At 40.9% G+C, this 18,132-nt stretch overlaps 2 protein-coding genes across 2 annotated transcripts in view; both read left to right on the forward strand.

Moving 5' to 3' along the window:
- Nucleotides 1-4,229, forward strand: part of zc3h7ba (zinc finger CCCH-type containing 7Ba) — a 29,774-nt gene extending 25,545 nt beyond the window's left edge. The window contains exons 21-23 of the mRNA XM_079814174.1: nucleotides 742-869; nucleotides 952-1,124; nucleotides 3,517-4,229. Coding sequence (XP_079670300.1) covers nucleotides 742-869; nucleotides 952-1,124; nucleotides 3,517-3,697 — 482 coding nt within the window. The 3' untranslated portion in view covers nucleotides 3,698-4,229. The remainder of the gene's footprint in view (nucleotides 1-741; nucleotides 870-951; nucleotides 1,125-3,516) is intronic.
- Nucleotides 4,230-7,272: 3,043 nt separating this feature from the next.
- On the forward strand, nucleotides 7,273-16,775 carry trim35-3 (tripartite motif containing 35-3). Its single transcript, XM_079814550.1, has 6 exons — nucleotides 7,273-7,897; nucleotides 8,028-8,123; nucleotides 12,232-12,462; nucleotides 12,541-12,563; nucleotides 12,645-12,763; nucleotides 14,415-16,775. The coding sequence occupies exons 1-6, from the start codon at nucleotides 7,508-7,510 to the stop codon at nucleotides 14,912-14,914; spliced, it is 1,359 nt and encodes a 452-aa protein (XP_079670676.1). The 5' UTR covers nucleotides 7,273-7,507; the 3' UTR covers nucleotides 14,915-16,775.
- Nucleotides 16,776-18,132: the final 1,357 nt, after the last annotated feature.

Consider the following 18,132-nt stretch of genomic DNA (forward strand, 5'->3'; position numbering starts at 1 on the left):
TTTTCTGATAAAAATCTATAAACATTTTTAACCTACAAGGTTGTTCAGATTGAGGAGATCTAACAGCCCTAATACATAATATACAATCATTTAAACACACCTAGTGGCTAAAAAGAGTCAAACAGGCCCACAGATTTTCATTCTGATGGTCTGCTTTAACCTTGCTTGATAGCTGCTAAAATTTGATTGGTGGTGGTCTTTATTTTTCAACACATGCGAATGTCTACATAGACAATGATGGCAGTTTGGAGAAAATAAACACTGCAAGCCAATTTTAATGTCAGTCGGACCAGTGGATCGGATCAGATCCATAGGCCATCTTCATATATTTTCCCTTTTATAGCGCCATGAAGGGAACAAGCACTACATATTGTATGCCTATCTGCATATTGAGGCCATACATAAGCACCAAGTTTGGTGAAATAATCTATTTCCGTGCCATTTAAGTATGTAAGTAAGCGTCCATGCCCAATTTGTGCGTTTTGGCATGCCGTTGTGGTGATGAATCAAAACTTTGTTTGGTAATCATTGATATTTGGACTCCAGAGGATCTTTGCACTGCATTGGCGAAATCTAATATGGCGGAAATATTCTTGATCTTGAGGCAAAAATTCAAACGATACAAGACAATTGAGTCTGCGACACAGTCTTAACTCGTACTTTGTGCTCGTGTGTGAATTTGGCTTCAGCTGACGTCACAGTCTTAATGAGTGATTGGTTTAATTGAGTTCTCCGCTGCAGTCTCGGACATCCAGCAGGTGTTTGACGTCTGGCTCTCCAATCAGAACAGAGCGTCTGACGCCACCTCCCCGCCTCAGCCAATAGAAGAGAAGCAGATCACCATGCCGACGGACTTTGCTGAACCAATGGTACGTGCTCGCAGGTTTCTTCTTGCCGTTCCCATGTTTACTGTCCTCCAGTGTGCCAACGGAGCTGTGTTTGTTGGTGTAGCCGGACAGCTTCTACTGCCCTCTGTGTGGGAAGCACAGTAACAGCGACCGGCAGTGGCTGCAGCACATCTCCTCAGAGAAACACAAGCAGAGAGTGTTTAGCGGAGAGGGAGAGGACGAGAGTCTGGCCTGGTCCCATCGCTTCCCTGGACCCGGTTTCTCCATCTGTCCCAGGTACACCATCATCAAGTCTTCATCAAGTCAATGAACATGATCAATGATGAATTCTTCAGACTGGTCAAAGTAAACAATTCAACCACCCATCCAACCATCCATCCAATCATCCAATCCAATCCATCCACCCCAATCCAATCATCCAACTACACATCCAGTCCTTCAACCACCCATCCAATCCAACCATCAATCCATCCACCCCAATCCATCCATCCAATCATCCAACCACCCATCCAATCCATCCCCATCCATCCAATCCAACCCATCCATCCACCCCAATCCAATCATCCAACCACCCATCCAATCATCCATCCATCCACTCCGATTCAACCACCCATCCAATCCAACCATCAATCCATCCATCCATCCATCCAATCATCCTATCCAACCCATCCAATCAATCCAATTCATCCCCATCCAATCATCCATCCCATCCAATCCATCCCCACCCATCTAATCCATCCCATCCATCCCCATCCATCCACCCCAATCTAATCATCCAACCATCCATCCAATCCAACCCATCCACTCCGATCCAACCACCCATCCAATCATCCAACCACTCATCCAATCCAATCATCCAACCACCCATCCAATCCATCCCCACCCAATCCAACTCATCCACCCAATCCATCCCCATCCATCCAATCATCCAATCCAACCCATCTATCCACCCCAATCCAACCACCCATCCAATCATCCAACCCATCTATCCACCCCAATCCAACCACCCATCCCATCCATCCAATCATCCAACCCATCCATCCACTCCGATTCAATCCCTCCACCCCGATTCAATCCCTCCACCCCATCCAATCATCCAATCCAACCTATCCATACATCCACTCCGATCCAACCATCAATCCATCCACCCCAATCCAATCCAATCATCCAGTCCAACCCATCCATCCATCCACTCCGATCCAACCACCCGTCCAATCCAACCATCAATCCATCCATCCAATCATCCAACCACCCATCCAATCCAACCATCAATCCATCCACCCCCATCCATCCATCCAATCCAACCCATCCATCCATCCATCCATCCACTCTGATCCAACCACCCATCCAATCCATCCACCCCCATCCATCCAATCATCCAACCCATCCACCCCAATCCAATCATCCAACCACCCGTCCAATCCAACCATCAATCCATCCACCCCAATCCAATCATCCAACCACCCTTCCAATCCAACCATCAATCCATCCACCCCAATCCAATCATCCAACCACCCGTCCAATCCAACCATCAATCCATCCACCCCAATCCAATCATCCAACCACCCATCCAATCCAACCATCAATCCATCCACCCCAATCCAATCATCCAACCACCCATCCAATCCAACCATCAATCCATCCACCCCCATCCATCCATCCAATCCAACCCATCCACCCCAATCCAATCATCCAACCACCCGTCCAATCCAACCATCAATCCATCCACCCCAATCCAATCATCCAATCCAACCCATCCACCCCAATCCAATCATCCAACCACCCACCCAATCCAACCATCAATCCATCCACCCCCATCCAATCATTCAATCCAACCCATCCATCCATCCACTCTGATCCAACCACCCATCCGATCCAACCACCCATCCAATCCATCCACCCCCATCCATCCAATCATCCAACCCATCCACCCCAATCCAATCATCCAACCATCAATCCATCCACCCAAATCCAATCATCCAACCATCCAAGCAATCCAACCATCAATCCATCCACCCAAATCCAACCATCCACCCAATCCAACCATCAATCCATCCAATCCAACCCATCCATCCATCCACTCCGATCCAACCACCCATCCAACCATCAATCCATCCACCCCCATGCATCCAATTATCCAACCCATCCACCCCAATCCAATCCTCCAACCTCCCATCCAATCCAATCATTTCACTCGACGGCCATCTTAGAAACTCCTCTCGGGCATCTCTTTGAATGGGGAAACATTAAATTCTCCAAAACTGATAAAACCAATGAAATCTGATAACAACTGTCTCATAAATGTAGTTTCTAAACTCTCGAATAAGACAAAAAAGCATTTTTCAGCCTGGACAAAGCTAATGCGCATGCACAGTCCTAAGAGCGCGTCTCAAAACACTGGCTGTTTCTATAGCTAGTGGCAGCTGCAGTAACACAATGACTTTACTAATCAACGATTGGCTCGTTCAGTTTGAAGGCGGGGCTTATTCGCCATACATATCCCATTCATAAATAATTGGAGTGCACCGTCTTCCTATATATAAAGTCTTTGAAGTAAACCAGCTCTCCTCATCTGTCATTAGTTTGTATCTAGTGTTGTTTGATCAGTGAAGGTGGTTTTTAAAAGCTGTTATTCATGTCATCATTGGCTGTGATGTCTGATTGACAGGTTGGATGATGGTTGTGCTGATGGTGTGAGTTGTGACTTCGCTCACAGTGAGGAGGAGCTTCAGGAGTGGTGCAAACGGAGGGATTTTCTGCGCAGGACGTTGGACAAAGCCAGAGCCGACATGCTGATCTCTCCAACTGACAATGAATTTGGGATCTTTAACTTTCTGCTTCAGAACTAAACAAACAAGCTCACATTTGTGCTGTGTATAATCAGGTGAGAGGGCCTGGCGAGTGCTCCAAAAATCTGAATGACGTGAACCTCCAGACTGAACTCATGGAAATCACCATCACACGTTTCTTACGTCTGTGAACAAATCTTTTACTTCATGTTGCTTAAATTGAGAAATGTTGGTGGATTCAGTTCAATATATTAGTTTGACCCGGTCTGGATCTTCTGAATGTTTTTCGTTGGTGTTCAACCTGTTCATACACTGAATAAAATGTTCCTCTGTTAGACAGCGATCAGGACATTTTGTCTTTCAGCTGTTGATCTGCATGCAGGATTTGTCCAGGACTTCAATAAGACGAGCACAGAAGGGTTATTTTTGTAAGTTTGTTTTATCCTTACTATAATTCACTGTTTATTCAAGAAAATGAAACAAACATATTGATCATAGTATTATGTAATAAACGTTATTTTATGAAATATGTTTAGTTGGTTTTACGATCTGTTTTTATTTGAATAAATGACTATTGTATGCATTTCTTCTCTAGTTCTTTGTTCTGAACACAATATTTCATGTTCGTAATTGATGTGAATCAGAGGAAATGGGTCTTTATTGTTTATCGGAAATCTTGTCATGTGTGTTTCATATAGTTGAATAGGATAAATGCATAGATGCTAATCCAATCACTCAGGCAGTATTGCTCTAAACTTGTCATGGTAAATAGTCAGGAAATGCATAAAGACAAAAGACTTAATGTCTCAACTACTTACACAGCCTGACGTAATCTCCTTAGAATTTCCTCAAGTTTACTTCAAAATGTAAAGCACAAATATAGATAATATTTTCAGCTATATTCTATTACATTTGAACCTAGATATAACAATGTATAAATTTGTAACCCCACAGAATCAGAGGTAATGGGACTTTATTGTTTATCGGAAATCTTGTCATATATGTGTTTCATTTAGTTTCACATTTATTTTTCATGTGCAGTCACTTGTATTTATAATCTTGTGATTTTATTGTTTGTGAGGTAAAATTGTATTTACATTTTTATAACCAACGTTTATTTGTGACCCTGGAGCACAAAAACAGTCAATAGCCAACTATACATTGGGTACATATGGGTCAAAATTTGTGATTTTTCTTTTATGCTAAAAATCATTGGGATATTAGGTAAAGATCATGTTCAGTGAAGATATTTTGAAAATGTTCTACCGTAAATACATACATTTTTTTATTATTATTAGTAATATGCCTTGCTAAGAGCTTAATTTGGACCACTTTAAAGGCTATTTTCTCAATATTTACTCTTTTTTTTTTTTTTCTGCACCCATTCCAGATTTTCAAATAGTCGTATCTTGGCCAAATATTGTATCCTAGCAAAGCTTTTTTTTTTAAATTCAATTTTCAAACATTGACTGGTTTTGTGGTCCAGGGTCACATTTATATATACACAAGACGGGGCATATTTCCACGCGCACAGTTCTGTTTGAAGTGTTTGATTTTACAGGTGTGGCAAACTTTGGTGTTTTCAGCTGAGCTTCTGCTTTCTGGCCAGAATTAATTCAGTGCTGGTCTTCAGCAGTCAAATGTGAGTGATTTTACACTGAATGACAAGTTTTCACAACGTTCTTGCTCCTGATACTGAAGAAGAGAAGAACTTGATTCCAGTATTCAAGGTAAAATTAAAACTAAATAATGTGATTTTAATGTACAATCATGCATTTGCTTAGAAAAAAAACATTACCAGCAAATACAAGCACAGATATATATTAATGGCAAAATGTATGTTTTTTTTCTAATTGTATAATTCATATCCCAAGTACAATTTCATAGATAAGAGGGACGTGACAAAATAGGTGGTGTCAGCTGAAAAAAACAAGATAATTTCTATTATAAATATAAAATGTATGTCATGTTTTTAAACTTTATTAAAGGAGATATTTCAATTGATACAAAAAGCTTTTAAAAAATAGATTTTGGTGATCCAATACATAAAATCAATTAAAAAGGTCAGAGGGACTCAAATCATACCGGTTTCATGGAATGACTCGCTTATCTACTACATTTATCAAACTATTTACCTAGTAAATGAATCAATGTTGTCAAATCTGTATCCGGTTGTTAAGTCTGACGTCATGCGGTAGGGCTTTCGGGTCCAAATGCTCTCATAACCACAAGAAAAACAACAAACGGTGCTAATAGACACACACAATGTGATGTAGGCCTAATACTAAAGATATATATATAATCATAACCTTTATCTCCATACCAAAATTCAGATGGCCAGACAGTGATTCATATTTTATAAATAGTTAAAATATCTGTGAGCACAGAGACTGTTGTGTAGACTGTAAGTATTTCAAATGTTTGATGTTTAATATGAATAAATAAATAGCGCTTATACGGCCGTCGATGGCATTCTCAAGTGAAACGAGTTGGGGTTTGGACCCAGAAACGGCGTTCCTTACTTCACGATTTAACAAGCATTATTTCTGTGGAGATTACAGGGATAGATTACACACGAATTGTCCTGTTTTATTACTCGGATATCTGCCGGCAAAGGGACAATTGACGTCCACCAAAGATTTTACTTAATAATGGTTGGCGATTATTCATAGTATTTATTCTTTGTTATGAATGAAAGAAATGCTTCGAGTGGGGCAAGAAGTTTGAATTTTAACCGTTTGCAGCGCGCGCACCCGCGTCTGATTTTGTAACGGTCACTTTCCAGCAGATGGACTCCTGAGACAAGGTAAGCGCTTATCAATCTTGAGTTTGTTCATCGTTTTTGTCTATATTACGTTTAATCTCACTTTAGATGTGTACAGTTTTGTGTATTTGAAAGCTTTCTAATTTAATTATGCAATTAAATACCCTGTTCGTTGATTTGCGCATGAACAATCTGAGGTAAAATCTGAGGTAAAATTGATAGTTTAGCTTATGTTAAGTAATAACAACATTGTTAATATTGTTATTAACAATAATCACTTCAATATTTTCTAAACTTTAATTGTTGTAAAGAGTATTTTAAAATTAATATTTAGACTGCCGTTTGCATTTGATCCATGACGCTTTCCTGTGGTAACATTAATAGTAATTTGTTTTGTTGTGGTGTGTATATAATCTTTTTCAACACCAAATTATCTTATTTCAGCCTCACTGCTCAAGGGAATTGTAGTAGTTTTGCAAAATTCAAATTGTAATATTTTACAAGCTCTTTGGTTTAAAACCCAAACTTTTTTGTTAGCACTTCTCGTGTATTGCCTCACACATTTTGTTGTATTCCTCTCTTTTGATAAAAAGCGTCTGCTACATAAACAAATATGTAAAATGAAAATTGATACTTTACCTTCAATGTGAGTCATTTTGATCAAGATTCCTTCAACTTCATTTACACTTACCATAAAATAAACAGCAATGAATGAAACACGCTTGCAAATAAAGTGCATTGAGTCTTTTTTATTGGTCTTTTTATAAAAATAAAAAAAAGGTTAATTTTGAATTCATTTTAACCTAAAGAAATACCGTTGCAATCTGACCTGCTGCGAGATATCACAGATGATCACAAACTCCACCCTCTTACAACACTTACCAGGAAGAGAGTCTCATTATTTCTCTTTTCCTGTCAACCTGACTCATGTTTGACAAAAGCAAAACAAAAACAAGAGAGAGCGAGAGAGAGAGATCAGCGATAAGTGGGACAAGAAGAAAAATGCTTCAAAGGATTTTGAGCAGATCTGTGTGATTATTCATTTTTGAAACCTTGATTCAGAAAGTGAAAGTAAAGCTCAGATTGCTGGAGCTCAAGCTGTGAAAATGGATTCACCATCTGAATATGATTATACCTGTCCCGTGTGTCGTGAAATCTTCAACGCTCCTGTCATTTTATCATGTAGTCACAGTTTCTGTAAAGAGTGTCTTCAACAGTTCTGGAAAATCAAAAAAACTCAGGAGTGTCCTGTCTGCAGGAGAAGATCAAAATCCGATCCTACATGTAATCTCGCTTTAAAGAACTTGTGCGAGTCGTTCCTTAAGGAGAAAAACGAGAGCCAATCAGGATCTGAGGAGCTCTGCAGTTTACACAGTGAGAAACTCAAACTCTTTTGTCTGGAGGACAAACAGCCGGCGTGTTTAGTGTGTTATACCTCGCAGACACACGTCAATCACACTTTCAGACCCATCGGTGAAGTGGCTTCATCATACAAGGTAAGACAGATTCATATCTGAGGATAAACACTTGTTTTCGTAGAAGTTGTATATTATAAACATAATGAATGAATGTTTTGTATTACATGAACGTATTAAAGAAATCTTACGCTTTCACTTTACATTCCAGGAGGAGCTCAATACAGCACTGAAGCCCTTACAAGAGAAACTGAAACACAAAGAAGACATTAAAGCAAAGTTTGAGAAAACAGTTCAACACATCAAGGTGAGGATTGACTCTTTTGACATTCACAAATTTGATGTGAAAAGCTGAATTGGTTTGTCAGACATAATTAATTCATATTAAGTGGGCTGTGGTTAGCACTCCCCTTTCACACTACGCACTTTCAGCAAATCATTTTTAGGCAAACGCAGACAATACGTATAATATTCATGAGCTGTTGACAATATGCATCTACCTGAGATGTGAGCAAAAAGATGTCACATTTGACCATTGTAAGATATTTAAGGCAATTTAAAGGAATCATGACATAGATTTTTGTTGTTGTTATTTGAGTATGTTCCTTAAGATTCACTTATAATATTATTAAAAGATTTTGCACACAAAAAACATACACCGATCAGGTGTAACGGAGGCCAGCTAGTAGTCACGTGCGAGTAAATCTCACTCCCCTGATCTCAAGGGACGCTCTAGCGACTGATGCTAGGGGTTGCTGCCTTTAGCCTCCTTGTTAGAGCGTCCGACTCTCATGCCGGCAGACCCGGGTTTGAGTCCCGCTTGGAGCGGGCGGTTCGAACGGGAGGGGTTACATTGATGCCGTGACCCGGATGGGAGTGAGGTTTAGGGGGGTGAGTGTAACGGAGGCCAGCTAGTAGTTCTCACTCCCCTGATCGTAAGAGACACTCTAGCGACTGACGCTATACTATCACATATAAAAACATGTTTTACTCACATTAGTGTGTTGCTTCATTCATTCATGTAATCGCATCCTGTCTGCAAATCCAGTCTCTTGTTTACAAACGAATCCGCGGTGAAATAGAAACAGATGCGCAAAGTCTTCCCCACGTGAGCTGGATATTCATTAAAAATAAAGTTCATCCATGCATTCATAATATTGGAAGCCGAATGAAGCTTATGAGGTATGTTTACTGCTTAGTTCAGCTCTATGTAGGCCTATGTCATGTCAGTGGCACAAGTCGGTGGGCGGGGCTACAGAACTAGGCGTTGTTCTTCTTCTGTTGAGGCGGTGCTTCACTAAACTCTGACGTCATAGCCTGGCATATTCTGAGACTGAGCGTTTGCTGGGCCTGGTGTCAATAAAAGCTTTTCATTAACAAGGAAGTCTTCAGCTCTGAAACTTACAGGATATTCTTATATTACCATGAGATTTTATATATCAAAAGCTCAAGGGAAAGTTGATTTCTCATTTCATGACCCTTTTAAGTCTTGTAAGTTTTGAGGTGGGGCCTCCATGGATCAGACTTGTTTGTTCAGCACATCCCATAGATGCTCGATTGGATTGAGATCTGGGGAATTTGGAGGCCAAATCAACACCTCAAACTCGTTGTTGTGCTCCTCAAACCATTCCTGAACCATTTTTGCTTTGTGGCGGCGCATTATCTGCTGAAAGAGCCACAGCTACCAGGGAATACCGTTTCCATGAAAGGCTGGACATGGGCTCAGCAATGCTTAGGTAGGTGGGACGTGTCAAAGTCACATCCACATGGATGGAGGACCCAAGGTTTCCCAGCAGAACATTGCCCAAAGCATCACTGCCTCCGCCGCCACGCCTTCTTCCCATAGTGCACCTGTGCCATGTGTTCCCCAGGTAAGAGACACACACGCACCCGGCCATCCACGTGATGTAGAAGAACACGTGATCATCAGACCAGCACCTTCTTCCATTGCTCCGTGGTCCAGATCTGATGCTCACATGCCCACTGTTGGTGCTTTGGGATCAGGGGTCAGCATGGGCACTGGTCAGCGGCTGTGCCGCCCCATACACAACAAACTGAGATGCTCTGTGTATTCTGACCCCTTTCTATCAGAACCAGCATTAACTTCTTGAGCAGTTTGAGCTCCAGTAGCTCGTCTGTTTGATCGGACCACACGGGCATCAATGAGCCTCGGCCGCCCATGACCCTGTGGCCGGTTCTCCACTGGTCCTTCATGACCCTGTGGCCGGTTCTCCACTGGTCCTTCATGACCCTGTGGCCGGTTCTCCACTGGTCCTTCATGACCCTGTGGCCTGTTCTCCACTGGTCCTCCATGACCCTGTGGCCGGTTCTCCACTGGTCCTCCATAACCCTGTGGCCGGTTCTCCACTGGTCCTTCATGACCCTGTGGCCGGTTCTCCACTGGTCCTCCATGACCCTGTGGCCGGTTCTCCACTGGTCCTCCATGACCCTGTGGCTGGTTCTCCACTGGTCCTTCATGACCCTGTGGCCGATTCTCCACTGGTCCTCCATGACCCTGTGGCCGGTTCTCCACTGGTCCTTCATGACCCTGTGGCCGGTTCTCCACTGGTCCTTCATGACCCTGTGGCCGGTTCTCCACTGGTCCTCCATGACCCTGTGGCCGGTTCTCCACTGGTCCTCCATGACCCTGTGGCCGGTTCTCCACTGGTCCTTCATGACCCTGTGGCCGGTTCTCCACTGGTCCTCCATGACCCTGTGGCCGGTTCTCCACTGTTCCTCCATGACCCTGTGGCCGGTTCTCCACTGTTCCTTCCTTGGAGCACTTTTGATAGAGACTGACCACTGCAGACCGGGAACACCCCACAAGAGCTGATGTTTTGGAGATGCTCTGACCCACAATGCTCACACCCAGTGTTGGCAAATGTCAGCCGTTAAGTGACTGAACATATGGTGATTGGGCCTATGATGTGATAATATATAAACTATTTGCATATGAATCGGCATATGAATCTCATAAATGAAGACATGCTTAATGCTGCAGTTGCATGAGTAAAAAAATATCATCCATGTCTCCCAGCATGCACTATAGCATGGATAATAAATACTGCTGTATTATTAGAATTTTTCGATGGCAACATTGTTGAGGTTTGTATGATGAGTGTTGAAGAGTTTCAATGTCCAGTAAAACAATGTGACAACAAATGATGCACAACAGCTGCATTTAACATAATTCTGTAATACTTTAACCATACAACACTTAAGTGCCTTCGAATGTTTTAAATGCGGCAATCTTTATCATATCTGCTTTATCTTACATTTCTATTGTTGCCCATGCATAAATGTCCTCTAATAACACTATTGCATTTGCTAAAATAAAATATATGTACTAAAAGTCAAGGTTCAAGAGCCCAACTAAATCAAACACTGATTGCCATAATGGTGAGTTAAAATTAAACATTTTCAATAAAACATAACATCTAAACCTGTTGATTCTCAATAAGAGCTTCTGTAGACGTCTGACAGAAATAAAGTCAAACTGGTTAGTAATAATTGAAACTGGTAATGCTGTTTGTGTAGTAGTTAAAAAGCCATTTAAAGGTCCCGTTTTTCGTGTTTTTTTTAAAGCTTTGATTGTGTTTACAATGTGCAATATAACGTGTTCATGTTTCATGTGTAAAAAAACAGTATTTTTCACACAATTTACTTATCTGTATACTGCTGTTTTCACTGTCCTCAAAACGGCCTGAGAATTTCCTCGTTCTATGAAGTCCCTCCTTCAGAAATACGTAACGAGTTCTGATTGTGCCAGCGGTTCCCGTGTTGTGATTCGACAGCAGCTTAGGGCACGTTGCCCGGAAAGGTCACGCCTCTTACCATAATGGGGAGATGAACGCGCTCAAACTACAGCCCCTGAAGGCCAAACAAAGGTGATTTGACTCCGGGATGAAAATAACAGTGTCTGAACGACATGGCGACAAACGCAACCGAACGCAACACTTCCTCTTCTCCACGAGGGAGCAACAAGACCACGCCCCCTTTTTCGCGTATTCTTGTGGGCGGAGGTTAGTCGACAAACTGTTCTACTGACATAATTAAAGCAGGATGTACACGGATGTCGTCCAAACCGGCCGTTCGCTGTAGGCTTTGAAAGGGAACTTCTGTCAAATAAAATATCTCGCTTGGCATTGAACTTTGAGCTTTATAATTTTACAGGTATTATTTATGCTCTAACAGCAACATTACACACTAACTAAAGTTTGAAAAATGGGATCACGAAGAACAGGACCTTTAACACTTGTTTTGTGAAGAGAAGCTGGTGAGAATTATGTGTATTTGCACTCCACAGAGACAGAACTACTGCAGTACTAGTACTTCAGAAAGTTAGTTTTAGTTAAATAGCCAACATTTAGCCACTCATATTTGAGATGATTGAAGTGAATGTGATTTTATTTCAGTCTCAAGCTGAGCACACAGAGCGTCAGATTAAACAGCAGTTCGAGAAGCTTCATCGGTTTCTCAGAGATGAAGAAGAAGCTACAATCACTGCACTGAGGGAGGAAGAGGAGCAGAAGAAGCAGATGATGAAGGAGAAGCTGGAGGAGATGAACAGACACATCTCAGCTCTTTCACACACAATCAAAGACATGGAGGAGATGATGAAAGCCAATGACGTCTGCTTTCTGAAGGTCTGATTTCACACAATTGATTGATTGGTTTATTGATTGATTGAGTTCTTGATGATCAATGGTGTGTTTGTTCTGCAGAAGTTTCCAGTCACAATGGAAAGGTGAGTGATCTGCTCCTGTCTCTGGTTTCTCTGGTTCTGATCCAAAGCCACTGCAGTTCTGACTCCTGAATGTTCTTCCAGAGTCCAGATCTCACAGCCGGATCCACAGATGGCTTCTGGAGCTTTGATTCATGTGCCACGGTACTTGGGCAACCTGCCGTTCAGAGTCTGGAAGAAGATGCAGGACATCGTCCAAAAGGGTGAGTCTGCAGAAGATCTGAGCTCTCACACAAACTGGAAATTAGCATGGGGGAAGATTGACAGATTTTAGCATTATAGATTAGCTACTACTAGTGTTATAGTCAAGACCACCTAAACCGAGACCAAGACAAATTTCAAAACCAAGACTGGCAAGACTGAGTCGAGACCAAAACAAGACCAAGACAGGGCGAGACCGAGTCAAGACCAAGACCGAGACAGGGCAAGACCAAGACAGGGCAAGACCAAGACAGGGCAAGACTGAGTCAAAGACATGGCAAGACCGAGTCGAGACCAAGACCAAGACAGGGCGAGACCGAGTCAAGACCAAGACCAAGACAGGGCAAGACCGAGTCAAGACCAAGACAGGGCAAGACCGAGTCGAGACCAAGACCAAGAAAGGGCGAGACCGAGTCAAGACCAAGACCAAGACCAAGACAGGGCAAGACCGAGTCAAGACCAAGACAGGGCAAGACCGAGTCAAGACCAAGACCAAGACAGGGCAAGACCGAGTCAAGACCAAGACAGGGCAAGACCGAGTCAAGACCAAGACAGGGCAAGACCGAGTCAAGTCAAGACCAAGACAGGGCAAGACTGAGTCAAGACCAGACCAGCACTCCTTAAATTAATCTAAAAGATCCATATCTACTGTCTGAGAAATTACTTAAATGTAATGAATAAATACAATTAGAATAGTAAGACACTATAGCACTGTTAACAATCAAATCACTGACAATAAAACTCATGGCACAGAAGTTGCATCTAAATTGGTACAATTACGCCTGCATAAATAAAGTTTAGATTAATTTAACATTAACACTTTAACATTATTTAATTAACAGTCACGGAATCCTTCATTCAACCGATTTGTTCAAAGCAGCTGATTCATTTAATAACAAAACGATGCCGAATGAGCAAAGACACAGTTTAAAATGTTATTTAATATGAACTTCTTGTTTATTGAATGTTTGTATAAATCAATATCATTTGCAATCATGCCTATATTCATGAAAACAGCTCTCTTGCTCTTGCGATATTGCTTAATTATATTCTATGTTAAATAAAAAAAACTAAATTTCAGAATCTTGTGGGCATTTATATAAATTTTATACATTTTTGAGACAATGCTGCATTGATTTTGAACTCGGCAGCACAGTAACAAAATAATTCACATTACAAAGAAGTTATTGATTGCATTTTAAGCTGGAAGTTTTACATCAAATCACATTAATGATGTTAAATCAGACAATGCACCGGCAATTTAGTGATATCCTTGCAGTTGTGGTCTTGACTGGTCTTGAGATAAAATCTCGAGTCCTCTAAGTCTGAGACCAAGACAAGACAGAGGAGAAATGCAGTCGAGACCGAGACAAGACCAAGACCATCAAAAAATGGGTCTCGAGTACTACAACACTAGCTACTACAGCAAAATGAAGAACATGATATTTACAGTTACATTGATACAGCAGATCTCTACAGTTCAATTGTTTTGCCAGTATCGGTGCCTATTGACATGGGATGCAAATTTGAAATTTCTCAAGCACATAAAGTGATCAGAGGAAAATGTCTTATGTGTTTGATCATAATTCATAAAAACTCTTGATCATTATATGAAGATCAGAATAAAAGCAGCTGTTGATTGTGTCTCATCAGCTCCCGTGATTCTGGATCCAAACACAGCTCATCCACATCTTATTCTGTCTGAGGATCTGACCAGTGTGAGATACAGCTTGACCAGTCAACCGCTTCCTGATAATCCAGAGAGATTTGATGAGTATTCGTGTGTTCTGGGTTCAGAGAGTTTTAACTCAGGAACACACCGCTGGGATGTGGAGGTTAAAGAGAGTCTGTACTGGAGTGTTGGAGTAACTACAGCTTCAAACCAGAGGAAGGGATGTGTTTTCTTTAACTCTAGTGTCTGTTGGGTGCAGTACGGACTGGATGAGCGGTTTGGTTTTCCTGTTAAGCAGAAGCTTGAGCGTGTGAGAGTTGATCTGGACTATGACGGAGGAACGGTGTCATTCTCTGATCCTGTTACTAACACAAATCTACACACATTCACAACCACCTTCACTGACACAGTCTTTCCATTCTTCTGGTGTCATGATTTGAAAATTTTACCAGTTACATTTCTTCTGATAGAAGAGTTGTGACATGCCTCCTGGAGGTCATAGGCCCAAGCAGGCTCTGATAGGTCCGGTCTCCCACAGACCATTAACTTGTATTCTCACATAATCCTCAAACATCAAATAGACTCCTCTGGGGGAGAGCTGACACAATCCCACAGAAGAAACACCAGATATGATCCGATTCTTGAACAAATCGTCCTTTTGAGTCGATTTGCAGCAAAGAATTGGTCGAGCTGGTTCACAAAATCAAACTAAATCAAACTTTAGTTGTGGGTTGATGACACAAGATGCAGAGTTAGAGGCAACACTTTAGAACGGTTACTGAACCAAAGAACTGGGTTAAAACTAATTCGGTCATGTCCGACTCAAAAAGAACCAATGAGCTGATTCTACTATTTTCTGAGGTTTACAGAGGACTTGCTGTCTGTTGTGACTAGTGTTGTTATAAGTATTGGTACTTCAGCACTTAAGCCGCGTTTCCACCGCAGGAACTTTCCCCAGGAACTAGGGACTTTGGGCTGATACTCGGTGTGTTTCGACCGCAGGGTCTAAATGAAGTTCCAGGTAAATATTTCCCCCTCAAAATGGCCCTGCTCGCAAGGTAGTACTTTTTCAAAGTTCAGGAACTTTCGGGGGGTGAGACTTGGGGCGCTGAACATGCTGATTGGTTGAGTTCAGGCAGCATTTTATTTCAACCACTATATTTAAAAGTCTGTTGCGGATGCGGTGTGTGCAGTAAGAGTTGATTGCTATTCGAAGCAACAATGGAGTTTAAAAAATACAACCGATGGACCTATGACGAGATTCAGGCTTTATTAAGCTTGTATGCGGAGGACAAAATCCAGTAGGAACTGTAAAGTCGCCCACAGTCCTACGTCACCGGACTAATCTTCATGCTACTTGTTTAGACCGCGATGGAAACACAGACAGCAGCGGGTCTGGGGGGAAAAGAGTTCCTGGGAAAAAAGTTCCTGGGACAAATTGTTCCGGGTAATTTCGGTGGAAATGGGGCTTAAGTCTGTAATGAAATTTTAATTTAAGAATGTGCAAGTACTGGGTCAATTCGGTATCCATGATAGGCGACTGTTTTTAAATGTGCTTGTGCATTCAGTATTTGTGCGAGAGCTCTGTGAAAAGCGTCCAGTGTTTCTATTTACAATGTGTGTTTGTTTTTTTGAAGCATTGTGCATTGAAGCTAATCAAGGATTTGTCTGTTGAGCATGTGAATGCAATGGCCAATCAGACATGTCTAAGTTAGTCTGAATCTGCTCAACACTGCTCAAAGCGCCAGCATTTCTGTTCTACAAACTCATGAATCCTTAAAGCTTAAGTGATTGACAGATTCAGTAATTAAAATGGGAATGCTCTTTGCTCGCTTTCTGTATATAACCCATTCATAATTTGAATAAAAGTTATATTTTTCATGCTGCTAAGTACACACTGCACTGTGATAACCATATTGAATTTTGATATTGAATCTGAAACTGCAATAACTGACAGTGATAACCATAGCAATGGACAGGGGAAAAAATGTGATACTGAATGTCAAAATATGCCATATCTATACATTAAGTCTTGGAGTGTACAGATTAATAGACTTGCCACTTGTTTTATTTAATGTTTCTTTTTTCCCTGTTATTTTATTACTTACTTTTCACTTGACCTTTTTAAAGCAATGTTTACTTATTTAAAAAATATTTGAAGGCTATATGCTGTTTTAATGTATTATTTACTTATTCAACTATTTTAAAATAAAAATATTAAATGAATGAGTTAATGATAAATGATGATAAAAATTATAAGTTTTGCTAATCATGAAATGTTACTGGTGTTGGAAAATACTACTGAAATGTTGGTACCGAATAAAATACATTTATAAAAGATCTTTTCTGTGCTATTTTTTTAATTATTGAAAAATATTTGCAGACGGAGATCTTGAGAATTACATTCGTAACATTTAGTTTTCCAATTGTGATTATATTTCTTCATTAGACTTGATAATTGTTTTTGTATTGATTGACATTTGATTTCAACAACATAGTATATAAAGACGAGATAGGCCCCGATCACAAAGAACGCGTTTTTCAGGTTCGAAAATGCGAGGCGCTTTCACAAACCGCACTGGCTTTTTTGGTTGACCTTTTTTCATTAAGAAAAGAGTGGTGAGCTTTTTTTTTATGTTGCTAGGAAACCCCCGAATCAGCTGTCCTGTCAGTCTAATCAAGGTAACGGTCGACAAAATGTTAGACCCGCCTCTCCATTCATTTGATTGGACAATAGGAAAAAAAAACACGATGATGTCGGGCCTTTTCCGCTCAGAGTTGATTTTTTTCAACTTCATGTGCTCAGAGCGCTCCTTCAAAAACACGAGGCGCAGCAGACGGTTAAAACGCGAGGCGCCGGGTGCACATAAGCAGTACGCATAACGCATAAAAAGGCACCTTTCGCTGCAAAAACGCGTTCTGTGTGATCAGGCCCTTAGTGTGTCTGCCACAGGCCTGAAACCCATTTAGAAATGAACGAGTTATACACTAGTGGCTCTTACGAATTACTAGACCAGTTTCTGATCTTCATCTAAAGAACCAGTTCTAAATGAACAAATTAAACCAACAGGCTGTGTTTGAAATCGCAAACTAACTTAATGCTTATTGCACACTGGCCACTTTTTTTTTTTTTTTTTTTTTTTTTTTAAGAATAGTGTGTGAAGTAGTATAGAACATTATGTTAGATAGTTTTAAGGGTTCCGGTAACCATATAGGCCTAGCTCCTTACAGAAATAACTTCCACTTTTTACTGTGTAGAATTGTCATGGTTTGGTTTGGGTTTTTGTTTCATGTTCATGTTTTATTTTGAATTTTGAATGTTTCCTGGTTTGTCATGTGATTTCCTTGCCTTCATGTCATCCTGCCATGTGCTCCTTTGTGTAACAGGTGTAATATTATATGTATTTAATTTCACTCAAAATCTCTCCCCTTATCAATTGTTTTACATTTATGTTATTGTTTTGTATACTGAAATATTCTTTTAACGTTTCATTTAATTTATTATTTTAATATTGATTTATTTGAATTGAGATTACATGTTTCTATAGTTATATGTTCATTTTTCAGTGATTTTGGTGTTTTGTTAAATAAGGTGAGTGGCTCCTCTAATACCCCTTTTCCACCAAAGCAGAGCCAGAGCTAGATCGGAGCCAGAGCCTAGTTTCAAATCGGTTCTTTGTGTTTCCACACACAAAGCCC

The sequence above is a fragment of the Gobio gobio genome (genome assembly GCF_949357685.1).
Source record: "Gobio gobio genome assembly, chromosome: 1".
Lineage (NCBI taxonomy): Eukaryota > Metazoa > Chordata > Actinopteri > Cypriniformes > Gobionidae > Gobio > Gobio gobio.